The 20,902-nt window shown below is 32.4% G+C and overlaps 1 protein-coding gene across 3 annotated transcripts in view; it reads left to right on the top strand.

The window, feature by feature from the left end:
* LOC144965759 (plexin domain-containing protein 1-like) overlaps nucleotides 1-20,902 on the top strand; it is a 111,461-nt gene that overhangs the window by 82,696 nt on the left and 7,863 nt on the right. The window contains exons 7-13 of one of the 3 annotated variants that reach the window (XM_078901423.1): nucleotides 312-365; nucleotides 964-1,028; nucleotides 1,765-1,861; nucleotides 2,785-2,880; nucleotides 3,985-4,130; nucleotides 9,515-10,303; nucleotides 17,322-17,471. In XM_078901423.1, the coding sequence (XP_078757549.1) occupies nucleotides 312-365; nucleotides 964-1,028; nucleotides 1,765-1,861; nucleotides 2,785-2,880; nucleotides 3,985-4,130; nucleotides 9,515-10,303; nucleotides 17,322-17,471 (1,397 nt within the window). Of the gene's footprint in view, nucleotides 1-311; nucleotides 366-963; nucleotides 1,029-1,764; nucleotides 1,862-2,784; nucleotides 2,881-3,984; nucleotides 4,131-7,250; nucleotides 7,329-9,514; nucleotides 10,304-12,661; nucleotides 12,758-17,321; nucleotides 17,472-20,902 lie in introns of those variants that run through there. The other 2 variants (XM_078901424.1, XM_078901425.1) reach the window with 2 other exon arrangements.

Genomic DNA, 20,902 nt, shown 5'->3' with positions numbered 1-20,902 from the left:
TATTTTTAGAAATAATAGGGATCAGTTAGATCTGATGGATCATAGTGTGATGTCAAAAAAAAAATGGTTTCTATTTCATTGGAAGTGTAAAATCAAGTATCATACCATAAGAGCACATAGCCGCTCAATTAGATTCGATAGGGCAGTGTCCAAGGTGAAATATTCCTCTAACCTATCAATTCTTCTTCTTATTTATTTGTATGTCGTCCTTTTTTTCAAATGAATAATAAAAAAAAAGGAGGTGACTTTAATTTTTTTTTTAAATTACGATTTTAAAAATTCTTTTACTCTTACGATTCTTTTCCCCACAGCGGACAAATTCACTGTTGAGTGGAAGGATGTACGATTACAAGATCAAAAAGATGGTAAATCATACTTTTAGTATTTTTCAAATAAAAATTTTATATTTTGGCAGTCAATACTTAATAGAAACTTTGTTAATTGATTCGATATTGGTTTTATTATTTGAATTAAAGATTTTTTTAAAAAATATCTTCTGAACTGGTAAAAACAAACTTATTTCTACTTGTTAAAAAAAATACCTTTAAAACCAGAGCGTTCATATAGTGCAATATACACCAGATGTGCTCAAAATGCTTTACAAGGGGCCCCTAGCCAACAGCAACACAAAAGTAGGACCAGACATGACGCCTGCAAGGCGATATTACAACCTTTTTTCAGACAGAGACAACTCTTTTAACGGTTAGGTACTCATTTTGCACCCGAGTACAGTGAAAATGTGAGTAAAAAGTCTTTTACAAGGACTCAATTATGCACCTAAAGCTGGACCCAAACTCAGGACCTTTCGATCCAAAAGCGAGTGCCATATCACAAGACCATATAGCCGCTAAAATGACTGCCATTTTTATTGATTTACTTAACTAAGAAAGTATGTTTTTGATGATTGAAACTTACAAGTCTCAACCCTACTTGTTTTATAATCAACATTGTTCTTTCCCTCAGTTGGCTTGTTTACATTCCAAACATCACTGCACATCAATGGGTCCATCAGCTTTGTCTATAAAGATGTAAGTTGTACAGATTTGAATTTTCTGATGTTTAGAGTTTTTCTGCTAAAATAGTGCTCAAAGAGTATATTATTGGATTTGAACATGTTGAATTGAAATAGGAACAATTAGCTTTTGTGCTCATGGACAATTTATGGTTCTTTTTGTTATTGAGTGAATGTGATTGTGCTCATAATTTATAGTTAGTCTGTTATCCATTGGTTTTTCCATTTTGTTCATAGACATTTCAAAGTTAGTCCGTTATTCATTGTTTATCATAACACTTTGAGCGTTTCTCATTTTCTCATTTTTCACTACCCTCATGTGAAGTTTGTATGACTTTCACTCCAACTTGATTCACACGCTACAATAAGAAATTATCCAGCCTTGCACTCAATCAAGTCCAATTCAGAGACAACTGTTTAAAATAGCTTTTATTGATTTAGTTTAATGCTTTTGAAATTAAGTTTTTCTTAGTGTAATGTACCCAAGAGTGTGAATTCTTGGACTATAGAAATGATTTATTGTCATTATTATTATTATTATTATTATTGTTATTATTATTATTATTATTATTATTATTATTATTATTATTATTATTATTATTATTATTATTATTATTATTATTATTATTATTATTGTTGTTATTATTATTAACATTATTATTATTATCACCATCATCATCATCATCATCATCTAGCCAAATGTATTAGCACCCTACCACCTCAGCTCTCTAGTTGTCATTTATTGATTCCAGATCCCAATCGATGCAAATAAAATTTCTGATGAAGAACACCCAGTAAAGATTGGACTGTCCGATGCTTATTACAATGACACATATATCAAGAGGTTTGGTGAGTAGTGGGCATTACCAGAGGTACCAACTTTTCATAAAAAATACATATTCTTACACATTTTCGTTCATTTTACGCCTGTTTGAATTTTGCTGAGGAAAGTGTGCATTATTAAATTTCTATCATATAACATTTTTTACCATCATTTTAAAAATGTTAGTGTACTTAACACTTTAATCTGTTTCGTGACCCAGAAATTCATGTAGGGAGTTCAATATAATATTATCTGGCTGGGTCATATCTGATTTATACATGATGGATTCTGGAAGTCGATACTATCTATATAGTGCATAAAGAGTAAGTTTATTCAACAATTTTAATTATCTACAATGATTTAATTGCCCATCATCAGAAATAGCGCTCATTATCGTTTTTGCAGGATTGTTCGCATTTTTTACAAAATCTTACTCATTTTAGCTCTCCATTGTAGACATTTCCATGGATTAGGGTTGGCATCAGTACATTACTGTAATAGAAACATTCTTAGATTAAACCAAAAAAAAAAAAACACACCCCCCCCCCCCCCCCCCCCCCCCCCATAAAAAAGAGAACTCTAAACAGAGCATTGTCTTGTTCGCCTTACTAACTGGCATTCAAATGAGGACACATGATCGCCAACAAGACTTTTTTCATTTGAATAGTCAACTAAACACTGATATATATTACTGAAAGCAATGAAGGTCTCTGTGCAGGGCTGATGCTTTTGTCTTGCCATTCCTGAGTTATCTTTATTCTGACTTTTGAATCATTTTTGACATTGGTTCCGTTCAGAATAGACGGAGAGCAGATGGTCAAATGAAATATAACAATGATAAAATACTTAAAATTATTTAGTTACCACGTGTTATGCTGTTCTATTAGTATACAAATTGTATTTCTGATTTATTATATTTTTATCATCATAAAACTGTCTCTTTTTAAAGGTATACGGAGGAGGACCATCTATGAATACCACCAGCTGACTTTGAAAAGGAGTCTAGTGAGGACTGGAGCTGTGATATTTATTAACCCTCTTCCAAGTGAGTACTTACAACAAGGATATCAGATATCATACCTGGAAATTGAATTGTGAATTGCTCAAAATTAAAGATAATTAGATTTTCCTTTTTTTTTTTTTTTCTTCTTTCTTTATTTCTTATTTAAGAATTATTATTATTTTTTTTTTTGGGAGACATATCTTTCTCAATTGAAAAAGAATAAGAGGATGACAAAACTGGATTGTATATTGCTCGCTTCATCATTTTCTTATAGTCACTTCTCTTGAATTCAAACACCTCTATTGGCAACATGATGGAATCACCAATCAATAGAAGTACTTTTCATTGATTAAAAATGAAAATCCTATACAGAAGCTGCAGTAAAAAAAAAAAGGTAGTCCTTCAGAGCTATTAGGCCCATAGAGCCAGAGTTTATCCCGATTTCTATAGCATGAAACGGATAATAGTAAATTGCTTGCTACCCTCTCAGATAGTACGCTAGTCTATTGCAAAGTACTTTTGGTCAGATCTAACAGTTCCAACTACCCAATTACTGCTGGGTGGACAGGGGGGTCAGAAATAATCTCGACTACACTCGGGATTGATCTTGGTCCCTTTGCATGTGAAGCGAGTGCTCTATTAAATGAGCTATTGGGACCCCCCATTTCCCCAAAGCTTAAGTAAAGGAACATCATTTTTTTTTAATCCATTTATTTATTTATTTATTTGTTTGTTTATTTATTATATTTATATATTTTTAAAAAATAGAATATTTCTCTATTTTTTTCTGTTTTCCATTTTGTTCTATATTTTTTCCTTTATTTCTATTTTTTTTCAATTTTTTTTTTCATGCCTTGTCCTGTAAGTATTTGCTCTGATATGAAATACATTTTCTCACCATACTTGCTTGTAAAATAAGTACTTGGTTGTTAACAGCATTGTCTCTTCCTGAAAAAAACCCTGTAATATCGCCTAACAGTTGTCATGCCTCGTCCTACATGTTAAGTGTTGCTGTAGGCTAGGGAAGCTTGTAAAGCTCTCTGAGCATGTTCGTGGATATTGCGCTATATAAAAGCTCAAGTTTTGTTTGTTTTTATTACTTACGATTATGGTTTTTTTTATTCTCCTTTCTTTTTCATTATTTAGCTTGCAATTTATTGACCGATTGTCATTCCTGTACCAACCATACCGATGTTGACTTTGATTGTAAGTGGTGTAACATCATAGGCCGGTGTTCGGATGGATTGGACTGGTACCGACAGCATTGGGATAAATATGACTGCAATAAAGTGGTAAGTTATCTTTTTATTTCTCACCTTCTTTTCGTGTTCTATGTTTAGCTGAGAGAAATTATGTTGGAAGTTTTTTAATTGTAGTTATTAAGAATGCATTGGAATAGACGTCAGACTTAATATTGTATTGTTGTAAATTTGAATCAAACAGCCATAAATTACTGGTTACCATCAGTAAATTGGTTGTTTAGTTAATCCTTGTTTGATAAATAAAGTAGTTTAATTGTATGCTTGAGATGAATAAGGGAAGAATATTTTTTGAGCTTTACTTATAGATATTTCTTGTTGAAAATATGGGAAGCTATTTGTAATTGTAAATAGTAAAGGGTAAATAAATGAAAAATGAAATATTCTTAAACGTACAGTTTTATTTAATAGAGGGTCTATCTCACGAAATATCATTCCTTACACCTTAATTCAAAAAGTGAATGAAGATTGTGTGACTAAGGCTTAAAAGAATATTTTAGTATTAAATTGGTTATTCATCAATCACTACCAGTGTTTTTCCCCCAAGAGCGCTGTATACTCCAGTTCATGAAATATAATTTATGTCTCCTTTTGTCTCTTTTTGATGTCTTCTCCTGACTCATTTTGATATCTTCTGATTCTTTTTGATGTCTTCTCCCGACTATTTTTGATTTCTTTCCTGACTCTTTTTTGATTCTTCTTCTGACCTATTTTGATGTCTACTCTGGCCTTTTTTTACGTCTTCTGCTGACTATTTTTAATGTCTTCTCCGGACTCATTTTGATGTCTTCTGATTCTTTTTGATGTCTTATCCAGACTCTTTTTGATTTATTCTTTTGACTCTTTTTGATTCTTTTTCTGATCTTTTTTGATGTCTACCATGGGTTTTTTTAATGTCTTCTGCCATCTATTTTTGATGTCTTCTTCGGACTCATTTTGATGTATTCTCCTATTTTATGTCTTCTTCCAATTCTTTTTGATATCTTCTGCTGACTTTTTTTGATGTCTTCCGACTCCTTTTGGTCTTTTTCTGACTCTTTTTGGTCTTCTTCTGACTCTTTTTGATGTTCTCTTTTCTTATTGTCTCTCTCTCTTTCTTGTTTGCATTAATGAATTCTTTGATTTCTGTGAAGAGATAAGATACAGTGTACGTACAAATCCATTTGCATAATTCCTTTTGAGTAAAAAAAAAAAAATTGCTCTCTGATTATTCTCTGGAATCGCTTCATTTAATTTTTTTCTTATATTTGTTCCATGTTATGGCCTAAAGGGCTTGGGAATCTTGAAATGTGTGGCAGTGGCTTGCTGGTTTTCATTTAGAACACCTTTTCATTATGTTGAATTTCAGACATGGTAAACACATGCACTGAAACTTTACCATCAAATATTGTGAATACCAGTATTAGGATCTCAGAGTCACAGGTATTTCAGATTGTCCAAAGACAACAATATTGTGCGGACATGTGGTCTTGTGGTATGACACTCGCTTTATAGTTGAGTCCTTGGGAAAGGCTCTTTCCTCACATTCTCTCACAATACTCAGGTGTAAAATGAGTATCTGGCCATTAACAGCATTGTGTCTGTCGGAAAATTTTTATTATTATCACCTAACAGGCGTCATGTTTTGTTCTTTATGTTACGTGTTGCTGTTGGTCAGGACCCTTTGTAAAGCGCTTTGAGCACATTTAGTGGATATTGCGCTATATATAAAAAAAAGCTCATATCACTTCACCTTCAGCTGGAATTTACCAACCTATTCTCTGAATTCCTCCCCTGCTCTCAGGATTGTCTCATAACCAGCAGTATTGCTTGTCACTGGACAATTAATTTGATCTTTTTAGGCTTCAGATTTTTGTCCTAAAGAATGGAGTTAATTTCCTTATCCGACCCGTTGTCCTAACGTATCTAGAGAAAAATCTTGGTGGAATTTTTAGCTTCCATTATTTTTTTTTTTTTCCGGTCATGGTCCTACTAAAAGTTTTTGGAAGCTCCTATTCATTGCTTGATTGTTGGTTTGTCTCAAGAGATGTCTCAAGGGGTTGAGTTGCTTAATATAATAGTAAAAGTATAAGAGAAGGATATGTTTGAGGTAGACCCTCCTTTCAACATTATTATGTATATAGTGTTTTATCACCACTGACATCAAGTTCATATTCATCATATACAATAAAAGATTTGCAGTAAAAGTGTTATATTTGCTGTGATTTGATAATGATTCACAAAAAATGTTTACATGTTTAGATGATTTGTTATTTAGATACTTGTTAATTGTTTCAGAAAACTTTTGTTAGCCCATAGAGCGGTCTTGTGGAATTTTGCAGTGCCAAGTGTCATCACATTTTATGTTGTTTTTTTTTTTTTGTTTTTTTTTGGTCAAAGATGTGGATGGCATGAATTTGTGGCATGGTATGGATTGCAGTTTGATGGTTAAAATAAAAATTCATGGATGCAAAATATCAGTCAATATATTTTATCGACTGTAAAATCATGTTCCTTTGTGTGAAGTACAAAGAGCCTGTTTATAAGGCAGAAAAACCCTTAATTTTTCTTTAACTCCTCGCTGTTCCAAACTTTATTATTATTATTATTTTTTCTAATTTATGTTTTTAAATGTCCTTGTCTTTTAAAATCAATACACAACAAAGATGTATTTCAAATGAGTATGTACTCATTCAGTAGTGATAGTAGATAAATAATAATAATATGTGGTACTTACTACATCATGTTCTTCTATTCAGACCAATTTTGCATCCATGATAATGATAAAGGCGGCACAAGCATGAGTATATGTCATGTTTCAATGGTCTCACCTCGACTTCTTTTTTTTTTTTTTTTAATCAGAATGTTTATTCAACTACCTAAAATGGACAATGTATAACATGTTCAGAGACTTACAATCTCTTGTTTACAGGTGCAGTTTTATAAATACATATAGGTCTGTGTTTTCGTCCAGCAGTTTAATCCTCACTGGATTGAATTCTTTGTTGAGTCTCCAGACTTACCCATAACTTTCTCTACAGTGAAATATGCTTAGCAGAACGATGTTTGGAATGAATTATGGAATTGGTTTCATTTAGTGAAATGCTATCATATTATATTTACACGCCTTTGATTGTCTCATATTGTATTGTTATTTTTTTGGAATATTTACAGGACTGCTTCAAACAAAAAGAAAAAGAAATATTTTCGAGCGAAACTTTTTAAAAGTTTGTTTATTGAAAGATATTTTATTTTTCTTGAGGATTAGATGCATTCTTGGCTCTAATTTACTTTTTTTGCATACATGTAAGCTTGTGCGTTCCTGCACGTGTGGGTATGTGAGTGTGTGTGTGTGTGTGTGTGTGTGTGTGTGTGTGTGTTTATGTGTCAGTGTTTGTGCATGCGCAAACACATTTATGTTTGTACATATCTTCCCACCCTCCCACCCCCCTTCTCTCTCTCTCCCCCCCCCCCCCCTCTCTCTCTCTCTCTCTCTCTCTCTCTCTCTCTCTCTCTCTCTCTCTCTCTCTCTCTCTCTCTACAGTAGTGTATTTCTGCCTGCATTTTTATATCATTTTCCATTAGTTAGCTCTTCAAAATGGGGTAATCTTTTTATTAATGGTTTTATTTAATTTATTTAATTTTATTATTTTTGTTTTCTTTCACACAACTACACATATTCCTTGATTTTTATCTTCAAGAATGCTTTTTCCCCCTATTTATTTCATGTTCGTTATCTTTAACAAAAGTTCTTGTTTGTTTGTTTGCTTGTCAGTTTTTTTTTTTTTTTTTTGGTTATGTTTTGTAATTTTTGTTCTTGTGGTTGAGATACAAATGATATTTCTAAACAACGTGAGAACAAACCAGTGATCCTGCCTTTAAAACGTTTGAAAGAATATTAATGAATGAAAAAAGATATATGTTTAAAAGTTCAGATGTCATATCAGTGCGGCCAGTATATCCGTATGTTAAAGAGTAAATGAAACACACACACACACACACACACACACACACACACACAAACACACACACACACACACACACACAAAATTTGTAAAAATCCAAACCTTAAGATATTTTCCCCTTTGAAAGCTCAGCAGATGTGGCCATTCATGTTTTCAAAAGTTTTGCTAGCATCTTGTCCAGCTTAGCAAATTAGTATTTAGGCATTTTGCTCTAAATTTAAGCCCTGAATTAATGAAATAACCATAATGGACTCATTCAAACGATCTGGTATTGAGTCGGAATGAACCAGATTATGTTTTAAAATCAATTTCATTTACATTTACGAAATATTGATTTGTTTCATCAAGGAACAAAACTTGCCCTCAATAAAAACATAAATGATTCTAAGCTGTTATTGTGGCTATTTGGGAAATGTGAAAATTTCAGCCAATTGGAGAGCAGCTTTGGTTGGTTTAATTTTTTCTGTCCAGTCACCACTATGAATAAGAATGATAGATCAATTCGAGTCAAAAGCAAAGAGCAACACCTCTAAGTGATGGGTTTGATAATAAAATCCAAAATGTATGTACTCGCAATGAACATTTAAAACTTAGAAATTTGAAGAAGAAAAATGAGTTGAAAACATTTTAGAATGGTATTTTAAAAATTTAACGCAAGACAAGTGGTCCTGCGACAAAGTGTTTAAACTGTTAGATTAATAACCTAGATGATCCTGGTTCCAATTTCAAGAAGCCTCACATTTTTTTTCAATATATATATTTGGTTGTTATCATCAGTATCTGTATACCATATGCTTTGTATTGTTTTTTTCTTTTCAATCTTTTTATAATATTGCCCAAATAACTTTTGAGCTGTTTGGGCCACATTGCCCAAATTACCCTGTTGCTATTTGGGCAATATTGCCTATATAGTCTCACCCCCGTCCTCCTTTTGTTTTAATCAGTCATTAATCAGGACAAGTGGGCTCTCACGTAAATTTTAGCTTTTTAAAATGTTCAGGCCAAGTTTTGTTTGGCATACAATGTCAGTGTTGGAAGTGACAAATTAAGAAGAAGGTACTGGTGTAAGATTCTTCTTCTTCTTCAAGTACCTAGTCTGTGCCAGACATCGGTGATCATAGTACGCCATTCATCTCTCTGATCAGAGTGTAAGATAAATATCTGAAGAAGTGTGCCTGAAACAGAACCAAACAATACAGAAAGAAATATACAAGAAAAAAAATCCCAAAAATTCAGCTTGCCTCAACAAGGGTTCGAACCTCAGAACTCCTGCTTACCATGTCAGTGCTTTATGTTAAACCTTCCAATCGATACAAAAATAACTGGGCAAATGTAATTAAAAGATAGCCAAAGTCTTTTTAAATTACGCGTTGTTAGTTTGCTTGTCCTAAAAAACAACTAGTTTCATTGTATTACTTTTCTTTTAAAAATTAAATAACGTGGGATGATTGATGAAAATCAATATCTAAATAGGGCCTTGACCAGATCAAAAGCTGTGACGAATCGGGCACTGTGCCACCGAGTTCACGAGCCTCTACGACACCAAGCCAACCACCACCAACGTCAAAATTAACAACACCTAGAAAAACAACAACACCAACAACTACAACTACACAAGAGACAAAAAAACCATTGATCAGTTCTTCGACAATGTCAACCACAACCACTAAGAGGTCAACAACAACAACATCAACCACCCCAACAACAACATCTACAACACCAACGACAACAACACCAACAACCACAACAACAACAACAACAACAACCACAACACCAACAACAACTACAACACCAACGACAACAACAACACCAACAACCACAACAACAACAACTACAACAACAACACCAACAACCACAACAACACCAACAACAACAACAACACCAACAACAACTACAACAACACCTACAACAACAACTACAACAATACCAACAACAACAACAACCACTACCACAACAACAACACCACTACCAACAACAACAACGACAACACCTTTACCAACAACGACAACCAAAAAAACAACCACAACACCAACACCACCAACTACAACCAAGCAAACAAGTACAAAGCAAGCTACAACCTCTACACCTACAACCACAACAACCCAAAAAACCAGCACTTCATCAACAACGAAATCCACGACTTCGACTGCTTCGTCTCCTTTACCAACATCAACAGTATCCAGTGAGAAAGAAAATACAACAGACGAAATAACTGATTTGAATCACAAGACAGGTCAACTTCAAGGTGGAGGAATATGTGGTGTAAGTGCTGGGGTGACATTAACAAAACTGGATATCAATGAATCCAATCCATGTCATTTTTGCACCACTGCTACGCCTACAATTCATACTAACCCTGAGGATGGTAGCATCAAAGGCCAAAATGATTTGAATATATTATTATCTTCTAATGTGTCATGTTAAAGACTGCATCATAGAAATTATTGAAGAAACGACATCTGTTTGATGTTAAAGGGTCATAATCATTAATGCACACTGATTTATTTATTTGTTTATTTTCGTCTGGCAACGTAGGAAGTGCTAAATCAATTTCTAGATTCATTTCAAGGAAGCAAAACAACATAACAAGACGAGGTTGATTGCCTTAAAAAAATAAGAATAAAAAATATTAGTGCCTAAAGGGTGCTTTTCATCAAGTTATTTTTAAAGGTCTTGTTTGTGTCCATCCTTTTGAATTGACATTTATTTTTTTTGCTTCATTTATCCATCATTTGATCTCAGACGATGACTTAGTGTTAATAATCATTGAGATTCTGGTTTCATTATTACTTGAATAATAATATTGATAATACGTATATACTCAGAATGTTGGCTTTGTATCACATTAAATGTACTGTATATGTACATCTCCTTTCAAACCAGAGAGGAATAGAATTTTCCACAATGACATTTAAAAAGTTAATAGAAAAACCTGTACTGTTTATTATTTTGGTGTCCAGGAAAGGGGCATTGTGATGTGCTTTTGTTTTGCTTGGGGGAGCGGATCATATCGTGCAAGAAAACAAAACCTCAAAAACCTCACTGTCTTAGATGAGATGAACTTAATGAAATAAATTCTGTAAAGGATTTGTACAATGATCTATTATATATATCTTCTGGTAACAATAATATATCCTTCATTATTATTATTATTATTATAATATCTATTTTATCTCACATCTAATGTTTACTCGAGAAAAAAATGACTAACACTTAAACTTTCACTTGTGTTGTCATGGAAACACTTTCAAACATTTCGATAGCACTTATATTCTTACTCTTGTCTTTTCATTTCTGTTTTTATTGCTCTAGTTCATTGTTTGGTCATAAGCATATTTTTTAAAATTATTATTTTTTCGATAAGTCTTGCATGGTGTTTGGTAACAATACTTTTTGTAGCTTATAACGTATTGGAGTCGTCTGCCTTTTATACTTGAAAAAAAAAAACCCCAACCCAAACAAATTAAGTCAAGTCAAGTTCGTAATAAGAATTGGAACTTTAAGGGATGTTGAAAGAATGAATGGTATTTGGTATGCATGTCGACTTTGCCAAACGTTTCCTTTAGCCAGATATATCCTGGTTTTATCCTATCCTAGTTAATGAGCATCTTACGTAATTAATCTTAGTGTGACAAAATTCATTGATCTGCCATTTTCCACTTTTTGAACAATTGATCGTTGACTGTGATGGTTTACTTTATCTGTGACTCGTTTGGTTTTTTCATCAGTTGTTTGCTGAGAGTTGCTTAGTTTTTGAATCTAAAGCCTTTCTGTACATAAATACTCGAAACTAGATAGACTGAAACAAGGAAATTTTAGGTTTTTTGCCAGATTGTTTTTCTTTTCACTTCTGGTTTATTGATTTCATTCAATCTCAGAGAGTGCTTGATGCAGAACTTTGTCAAAGTGTTTGTGTTTTTTTATTTTTTATTTGTTTATTTATTTATCTATTTATTTATTTGTTTTTAATTTTGATATCATGTAATGTCCAATTGTCTTTGCTTGATTGTTGATAGTTTTAATACCCTTGATTTTAAAGACACAAACTGTTTTGATGGATTTGGACAGTGCTGTACTAGTTGTGTCTCAGGTTCGATTTTATCGATGCAAAGTTTTTACTCTCATTCGTCCTACGGTACTTCTCTTCTCTTTAATTCTTGTTTTTATTGTTTTAGGAGTTAATGGCGCAAGGTACTGTATTTGCATGATTTTTTATTTTTGTTTAGGTTTATGAACCGTTACATATAAAACTTGTAGCGTTCTCTCTCTGTCTCTATTTTATTATCTTTTTATTATTTGTTTTTAAATTTATTTTTTATTTTCAAAAAAGATTTGCACACATCATTTTGAATTGTTGACATTTCAGCTTTTGTTGCAAGACAGCGAGAATCAGAAGCATTTCATTTTTTAAAACTCTTATGTGGGTTCTTGGAAATGTGACTATTCATTCTTTTCAATTCCAGCTATCTTCATACTTTCCCGCCACCCAATGCTCATGCAAACAAAAATATAATGAGCGTTTTAAAACTTCCCATTGTAAACCATCGTCCTCCTCCTCCTCCTCCTCCTCTGACCTCTTACTCCTGATTTAAGCTTGCATGTGTCTTTAATTTCTTGTAGACTAAAAACCAGACAAAGGAATGCATTGGCCTCCCACCCCCACTGAAGCCCATCATACACCCTATTACACCACTGAAGGCTCCCAAGAAGTGCGAAGTGAGTATCTGCGTGACGAGAAGATGAAGGACCTGCAGCTCATGCTTTTTCCTTTCAGCATACACTTTGAATTTTTAAAAATTTGAATATTTGTGACTGTCTGCGTCAAACTGGTATTATGTCAGAGCAATAGGGAACAAAAATGTGATATCAAAAATAAAACCTCAGTTTCATTGGAAGTGTAAAAACGCTCTTTTCCAGAGGAGTGAATACATACCTTGTGTAAATGATCTTCTGGGTTCAGAGTGAAAGCATCTTAGTTTCTAGTTTAAATGTGTGCTGGTGGTCGTCAATAAAGATGACCCATTCTCTCTTTTTTTGATCCTGTAATCTTAAGAATCTGCCCATACACCCTGCTACTAAAATAGTTATGCCACCTTATGATTTAATATGTAACCTATTAATTATTAGTCCTCCAGAGGATTGGTTACATACACACTTCCAAGGGTTTTGGAACCGGAAGAGTAGAAGCTGTGACCTCACGACTTCTCTGTCCTATTGCAAAGTATTGGATTTTAAGTTAAACTGATCAGACATGCTGGATTTTTGCACTTTATGAAACTATGTTTATTTATCTCAATAAAATTCACAAACTTCAAGCAGCAACCTCAACATCACTCTGACATAATACCATTTTGAGACACCGGGTCATATTTATGAATTTTTGAGATACATAGAAGATAACAAATTTTGCCGTGCTACCACATTTGATGTACAACGCTTTCCCCCCCCCCCCCCTCCCCCCCTCCCCATTGCCCACACAAACCAGACACTTGTTGTAAATTAATTATATCTCCAGATTCAGAAATTATTCAGTATTAGCAGACAAGATATTTATTATCGTGTGTTTGTTTTGTGTGTGTGTGTTGTGTCTGTGTGTGTTGTGTGTGTATGTGTATGTGTGTCTTTGTGTGTATCTGTCATGTCAGTCACATTGAATGAAAAAAGTGTTGTTTTTTTTTTTTTAATGACATTAGATTTGGATTGAGCATTAAAACAAATTCGTTATGTTACTCATTGAAATGTATGTTAATGGATTGTACAAATAAAAATAAAAAATTATTATATTTTGATTTGTTTTTTTTTTTGTTTGTTTTTTTAATGTTTACATCTCCTGGCTGAAAAAGATAAATAACCAAATTAAAAATAAAATAACAGAGACTGGTTTGAATGGGATGATGGATATATAATAGATTGTTTTAAACTTGCAAATCGCACCCTCACCCCTCCTTTCCTATAAATGAATTAATAATTTTTTTATTTATTTTGAATTGGAGATTCAAATTTATTTTTATTATCATGGAGATATTCTCTTCTCGGAATATAGGTTTCACTCTTAAGTTAACTTATACATACAAAAAGTTTTGTTTTATTTGAAACCTATCACCGTTTTTGTTGTAATTGGAAATGAGCTGCAGGTCAGGCCTTTACACGGGCCACCAAAATTAAAGTAGGAACTGCTAAGAACTTTTATCATTTTAAAAAAGATCACAGCTGAATTTCTTTTTTCTTCTGTCCATTCTACCCATATTCCTCCATTTTCTTTTCAGATACGATTTATCTTTTAAGAGAGTTTTTTTTTTTTAATTTTAAAACCAATTTTGAATTATGGAAATTTTGAAGGATTGTCAGTTTTTGTTTTTAATGTTCCTGATTTAGAGCCTTGTTGTTGAGTTGAATTGTTCAATTCTGTTTGATTTTCAAGTGATGACCGTTTATATATTGCATACCAGCATCCACTTGAATTCAAAGGAGATTTCACTCTTTATTATCATTGGCTGTCAGTAATTACAAAAAAATAAAAGGAATCGAACGCTTTCTCTCTTTGTAAAGCTTGGTTTTAGGAGAATGCTACATGTCTTATTTGTTGTTGGAAATAGTGTCTGAAATGTAAAACAAAAATATTTTGGCATGCTGCAATAATTTCTACTCATCTTGCACTTTATATGTTAACTCCACACGTTTAATTAATTTTCATTGAAACTCACTTTTTTATTTCCATTTTCCAGTTTAAATTAAGGAGGAAAATAGTGGGAAATATGATTTTGTTAACCTTTTACCTGCTCACAACCCATCAAAGAAAGAAAGTGAAAAATAAAAAAAATAATTTAAAATCAATGTTTACTTAAATTAGATATGGTGATGATAATAATGATAATATTAACAAACAACAACAACAACAACAACAACAACAACAACAACAACAACAACAACAACAACAACAACAACAACAACAACAGCTGCGATACCTAATAATAATAATAATAATAATAATAATAATAATAATAATAATAATAATAATAATAATAATAATAATAATAATAGTGAAGATGATGATGATGATGATAATGAAAATGATGACAAGAAGAAGAAGAAAGTTATTGATGATGATGGTCATTTTGATAGTGATTATGATCATTATTAATGATATTATTATTATTATTATTATTATTATTATTATTATTATTATTATTATTATTATTATTATTATTATTATTATTATATAATCATCATCATCATCATCATCATCATCATCATCAATATCATTATTATAATTACATTACTTACTCACGTTGACAAATACACTTGTCTTTTCTGACTGTTTTCGTATGTTGCTTACTTGACTAATGCTGTTGCTTAAGATTAAATGAACATTTGTCTTGCCCATGCACTGCTCTTTTTTTCTTTTTTTTTTTTGCTTGATAGTTTTTGATTGATTTTCGAAGTATTTTAACTCTTTTCAATATCTTGCTTCTCTTAGAAAACACAGCGTTTTTCTTCATTTGTCATATTAAAAAAATATAAATGTAAGAATTAACATTTCACCTGCATTTATAGTTATGGTAATGTGTGTTGTGAGAATTTTAAAGTGTAAACGAGACATTGCCTTATTCTTTGTTTTGCATAAGAAAAAAAAATAATTTAAAAAATAGAACATTGAAAAAAAAAATGATAAAGAATTATCTAATATAGTAAAACGCAAGCTTCATGACTTACAGTTTAGTTTTTTAAAAATATATATTAATCAGAACAGATCACTCTCATTTGATCAACTGTCATCTTGTTAGGTTGGAGAAAGGTTTTGTGTTACAGCATTATATTATTTTTCATTTGCACACACTTTTTGCATTTTCATATGCACCGCACGTTAAGTCGGAATACTCAGGTATTTCCAGTCATCCGCAGTTTGATTATGATAAAATTATATCCAATTGCAATGATTGGCAGATATTACTATGTTGGGGGGAAGATTAGTTGCTAAATAATAAATGTTTAGTGCTATGAGATTCAGGTTAGATATAGTGTAGTAAGTAGTCCTTCAGAACGATTAGGCCCACATAACCAGAGTTTAAACTGTAGCACATGAAAATCTTCCACTCGTAGTATGAAGCTTCACAACATTCATAAATGATTTGTTGACATGAATAATTCAATAATTTTCCTTGTGATATACCTTTCTAAATTTTATTCGGGTGAGGTGCACTTTATCTTAGAAATGAATGTGATTTTTTTTATTACCATGCAGAATGATTTTTACCCATTTAAAAAAAAAAACACAAATAAATTGCTCAGGGTTGATGGTCTGGTTTTTAATTTTTTTTTAAATTTATATTTTTTGATAATAGAAATAATGCATGAATAAATAATATATAAATGTATGGATAAATAGACAAAATGAATAGATAGATTAATAAATGTATACAATTTTAAATATCAAAATAAAGTCATGAGACTCTTTGTAAGGGCAATGAAAATAGTTGATTAAAAAACATATTTTTTTTCATTTTTAGATAAAAATCCAACAACAAATGACGTTTAATATGAAAAAAAATAATGAAATTCTGGGTCTTGATTTGGGTAGCAATAATCTTATTTAATCTCTGGTCCAATGAGAGTGATTTTCTTTTGAATGCTTTCTACAAAATTCGGTAATTGTTTTCTTTTCTTTTTTCTTTTTTTTTTTTTTTCGTTTTTAATTTTTAGTTTTGATTTATGTGATTTATGGACATTTCATAATTTTACTGACATCAGTGGAACATTTCATTAATGTTATTTTTCTCAACCGTAGTCCATGAAATGAACAGTAAACGCAAAATCTCTATTCTTAATTGATGGGTTTTTATTTGTTTTGTTATTTTTATTTTTTTTCAATAAGTTTGGCTAAATAATGAATCAATCACATCTTCTGGCCCTGGAAAACCCGAAGGAATGGTCAAAATACTCTGTACTACAACAGAGTCTTTTGAACAATTTGCAGTTTTTTCATCAACTGATCATGAGACATATGTTGAGATTCGAGGTCTGGAAGGTAGAGAATTGTCGAACTGTGAAAAAAAGTATTTAATTTAATAGAATATTTTCATAAATATATTAATTTATCATGAATTTTTGCTTTTGTTTTGAAAGGACTGAGTACTTGTTCTTGTAGGTTTTCCTCTGCCAGCACACATACGTATCAAATGTAGTCATGTTGTTTAGTTTTTTGGGGTTTTATTTTGATAATTTATTCCTATATGTCCCACTATATCTATTTTTTTGTCTCTAATTTCGTTCATTTTTACAGGGTGGTGGATGTGGGAAAGGTAAAGATGCACCGGTGGCAGTGATTGTTGTGGTCCTTTTGTTGGTATTGGCTCTTATAGGAGGTGTTGCTGGATGGGCTTACTATGCATACACCCACCCCAACTCCAAGTCTGGCATGTGGCTTATTCAGGTAGGTGGTGATGTTGTTATTATTTTTTTCTGACCATGCTCAAGTGGGGCGGTTTTACCCTCTCCTTACCACCTACAGCAAAATCGTCACATTTGTTTTGACTCAATATACATTTTTCTTATTCAGATTTATTTGTTCATCACAAACTTTGAAGAATGATCTTTGTTTAATTAATAAAAACATAAATTTGTTTTGTAGAGAGCTTGTTTGTGCTTAAAAAGCCAATTTTTCTGCTGGGTAAGCCTGCCATTTTGGGAAAATACTGAAAAGCATTGGTAAGGTGAGAGTTAATTCTCACCTTAGGACTGATGCCCTGGGGAAGAGCAAAGTTGAGTCTTTGAAAAAAGCACTTAATTCACATTTTCGCACAGTACTCCGGTGTATAATGAATATCTGGCCAGTGACAGCATTGGCTCTGTCGAAAACAATTGTGATAGGGCCTTATAGATGTCGTGTCTCGTCCAACTTGTTTAGTGTCAATGTCAGATTTGAACTCCTATGAAAAGGCTTTGAGCACATTTAGTGTTGTATAAAGGCTCAAGCTTTTTTGGGTTGTTTTTATATAAATTCTTTTAAGCTCAATGTCTACTGTGGGTAGGCATGACCTTTTGAGGTGATATATTTGTTACGGGGTTATTCTTCTCTTCATTGATAAATCGATCAGTGAGATTGTCTATATATAAATATAATTAATTTTGATATAATGAAGGAGAAAGCGCTGAAACATGTCTGCTCTAGAAGATTTTTTTCTCCCCTGCAAATCCTGAAAATCTTAAATTTACATAAACTTTAAAGCCACAAAACAAATAAAAGCAGCTAGGTTCAACGACATCACAATGCTATTTCAGTCTTTGAATAATCGAAGAAAATGTAGTTTTGACTCTGTCTCTCTCTCCAATTCAACCGAGATGAGTTAATGATAATAACAATAATAACAATATATTTCTATTGTGCCTAAGCATCCACATAAAAGTGCTCTGCAGTGCTTTACAATTAACTCATTTCGGGGTGGGGTTCCTGACCTCCCATAGAGGGCGGGGAGGCACTTACTTTGTATTCTATCCCCCTGTATCTGTTTTCCAACTTGCTTTTTGTCTTTGTCTTAGAATGAGATTTCTTGGTTTTGTCCCGGCCCGGGCCGGATACCCTGGCTGAGAGGGAGACAGTCAAATGTATAGTTAGTTTTGGGAGGTGATATTTTTTTCCTTGTAAATCATCTCTCTGTTTTGCACTGAATTATGTTTTATATACATATTATATATGATTTGTAAACATTTGAGTGTATTCCCTGTAGTGGGGACCTGTGCTTGTGTCTGGATGAGATTGTTAGGTGATCTCAAACTAAGTACTTTGATAATGTGCTCTTGGAAACTACATGTTTCCTATTTGAACCAATACCCCTTTGTCTTCCCTTTTCTTGGGTGCTTTATTTGTAATTCTAGAGCTTTTTATTTTCCTCCTTTTTACTGGTGCAGATATAACCTTAATGTGTTGCAAGCGCCGTAAACCCTTAAAAACAAAATAACAATTGCACATCCCACCCCCCCCCCCTCCCCACACACACAGGACCACAATGTATATATATATATATATATATATATATATATATATATATATATATATATATATATATTTGTTTTTTTTTGTTTTTTTTAATTTTTTTTTTTATTATTATAATTTTTTTTTTTTTTTTTTTTAAACAAAAATAAAAAACATCAATCATAAAATGCCGTGTAAAATAATTCTTAAGTCTTATGGTGCTTCTTAAATGTTAGAACACTAAGAGCAGATTTTGTTCTAAAACTGAGAGAGTTCCACAGACGTGGAGTTGTACAGTTAAACGCTTTTTTGTTGAAAATTATTAATGCAGTTTATTTCTTTCATTAAAAGAGATTCTGATGATCTTAAGACACGACTAGGTGTATAGACTCTAATATGGTCTTGTAAGTAAGAAGGACCTATATTAGTAAAACATTTATAGGCGTATAAAAGAATATTGTACTCTATTCTGTAGTGAACAGGGAGCCAGTGAAAGTCATTTAGAGTAGAATTAATGTGCTCTCCAGAGTTTTTAAGAGTAACAAGTCTGGCTGCCTTATTTTGTATCTTTTGCAGTCTATCAAAAGAATACTTTGTGCAGCCAAACAAAAGAGTGTTACAATAATCTATTCTACTAAGTATAAGAGAAGATACTTATTATTTTGTTATATTGATTTCCAATATGGGTCTTACACCGGCGGTTCTCTTTAAATAAAAATTACAATTTTGAATTATTTTAGAAATATTAGTTGCATATTTTACCGTCAAAATAAAACCCAAGATTTTGGACACTGTTTCTAGATATGCTTATTTTACAATCTACAATATTAATATGGGTAGACAATTTTTGAAACGTTGTTTTCTAACAATAGTATTTCAGTTTTGTCATTGTTTAATTTTAATTTGTTAATTACAATCCAGTTTTTTAACGGCAATGATACACGACTCCACTCCAACCTTCGAATAACTTCGGCCCATCACACGTCATAGGAAAGTAAAGTTGTGTATCAGCAGCGTGAAAATGAAAGCCAGCAGAAAAAGAGCTATTTTATGACATCATTCAGAGGGGCAGTGTACAGTGTGAATAAGACAGGCCATGAGACTGAACCTTGTGGAATGCTAAAATACAAATGAACAGTATCAGAGACATGTTTGTGATTTATGCTAACAAACTGCCCCTACCACTCAGATAAGAATAAAACCAATTTAAAACTGCCCCATCGATGCCATATACACTTTTTAATCTGCTGCGAAGAATATGTTGATCAATGGTATCAAATGGCTGCAATGTACAAGGATGACACTTTTTTTCTTATTATGTACATGCACAAGTGAACTTTCAGTGCTATAACATGGTCTTTAGGCAGATTTGAAACTAGAATATAATATATTATCTTGTAGATGTTCATGAATATGATGTGCAACCACTTTTTCGATAATTTTAGACAATAAAATAAGATTTAACTCAGGTCTATAATTCTTAAGTTGGTCTTTGTCAAGGTTTGATTCTTGAGTAGTGGACACACTATGGCAGTTTTCAAGATAGTTGGTACCTCTGAAGACAGAAGACTTGTGTTAACAATGATAGTAATGGCAGGCACAAGTTCAGAAGCGCAAGCAGAAATAAGCCAGGATTGGATAGGGTCCAAAGTACACGTTTTTCTAGAAAACTTCTTTAAAATCAATAAAATCTCTTCCTCAGTAGCTGGTCTGAACGAATCCATAATTGTAAAAGGGCGGTGGTACAAATCAAGTGGTGAATCAATATGAGTGGGGCGTGGATATTAATTCATAGTGGTTTGATTAAACTTGTCAAGCTCTTTTCGGATAATAGAAATCTTGTCTTTCAAATAAGTGGAAAAATGAGTAGCCAATTCGCCTGGGCATCTGTG

Source organism: Berghia stephanieae, chromosome 2 (genome assembly GCF_034508935.2).
Source record: "Berghia stephanieae isolate SIO BIC M18660-M18661 chromosome 2, UCSD_Bste_1.3, whole genome shotgun sequence".
In the NCBI taxonomy this organism is placed as follows: Eukaryota; Metazoa; Mollusca; class Gastropoda; order Nudibranchia; family Aeolidiidae; genus Berghia; species Berghia stephanieae.
The sequence above is the reverse complement of the archived record's forward strand: the minus strand, read 5'-3'. Positions and strand labels throughout refer to the sequence as shown.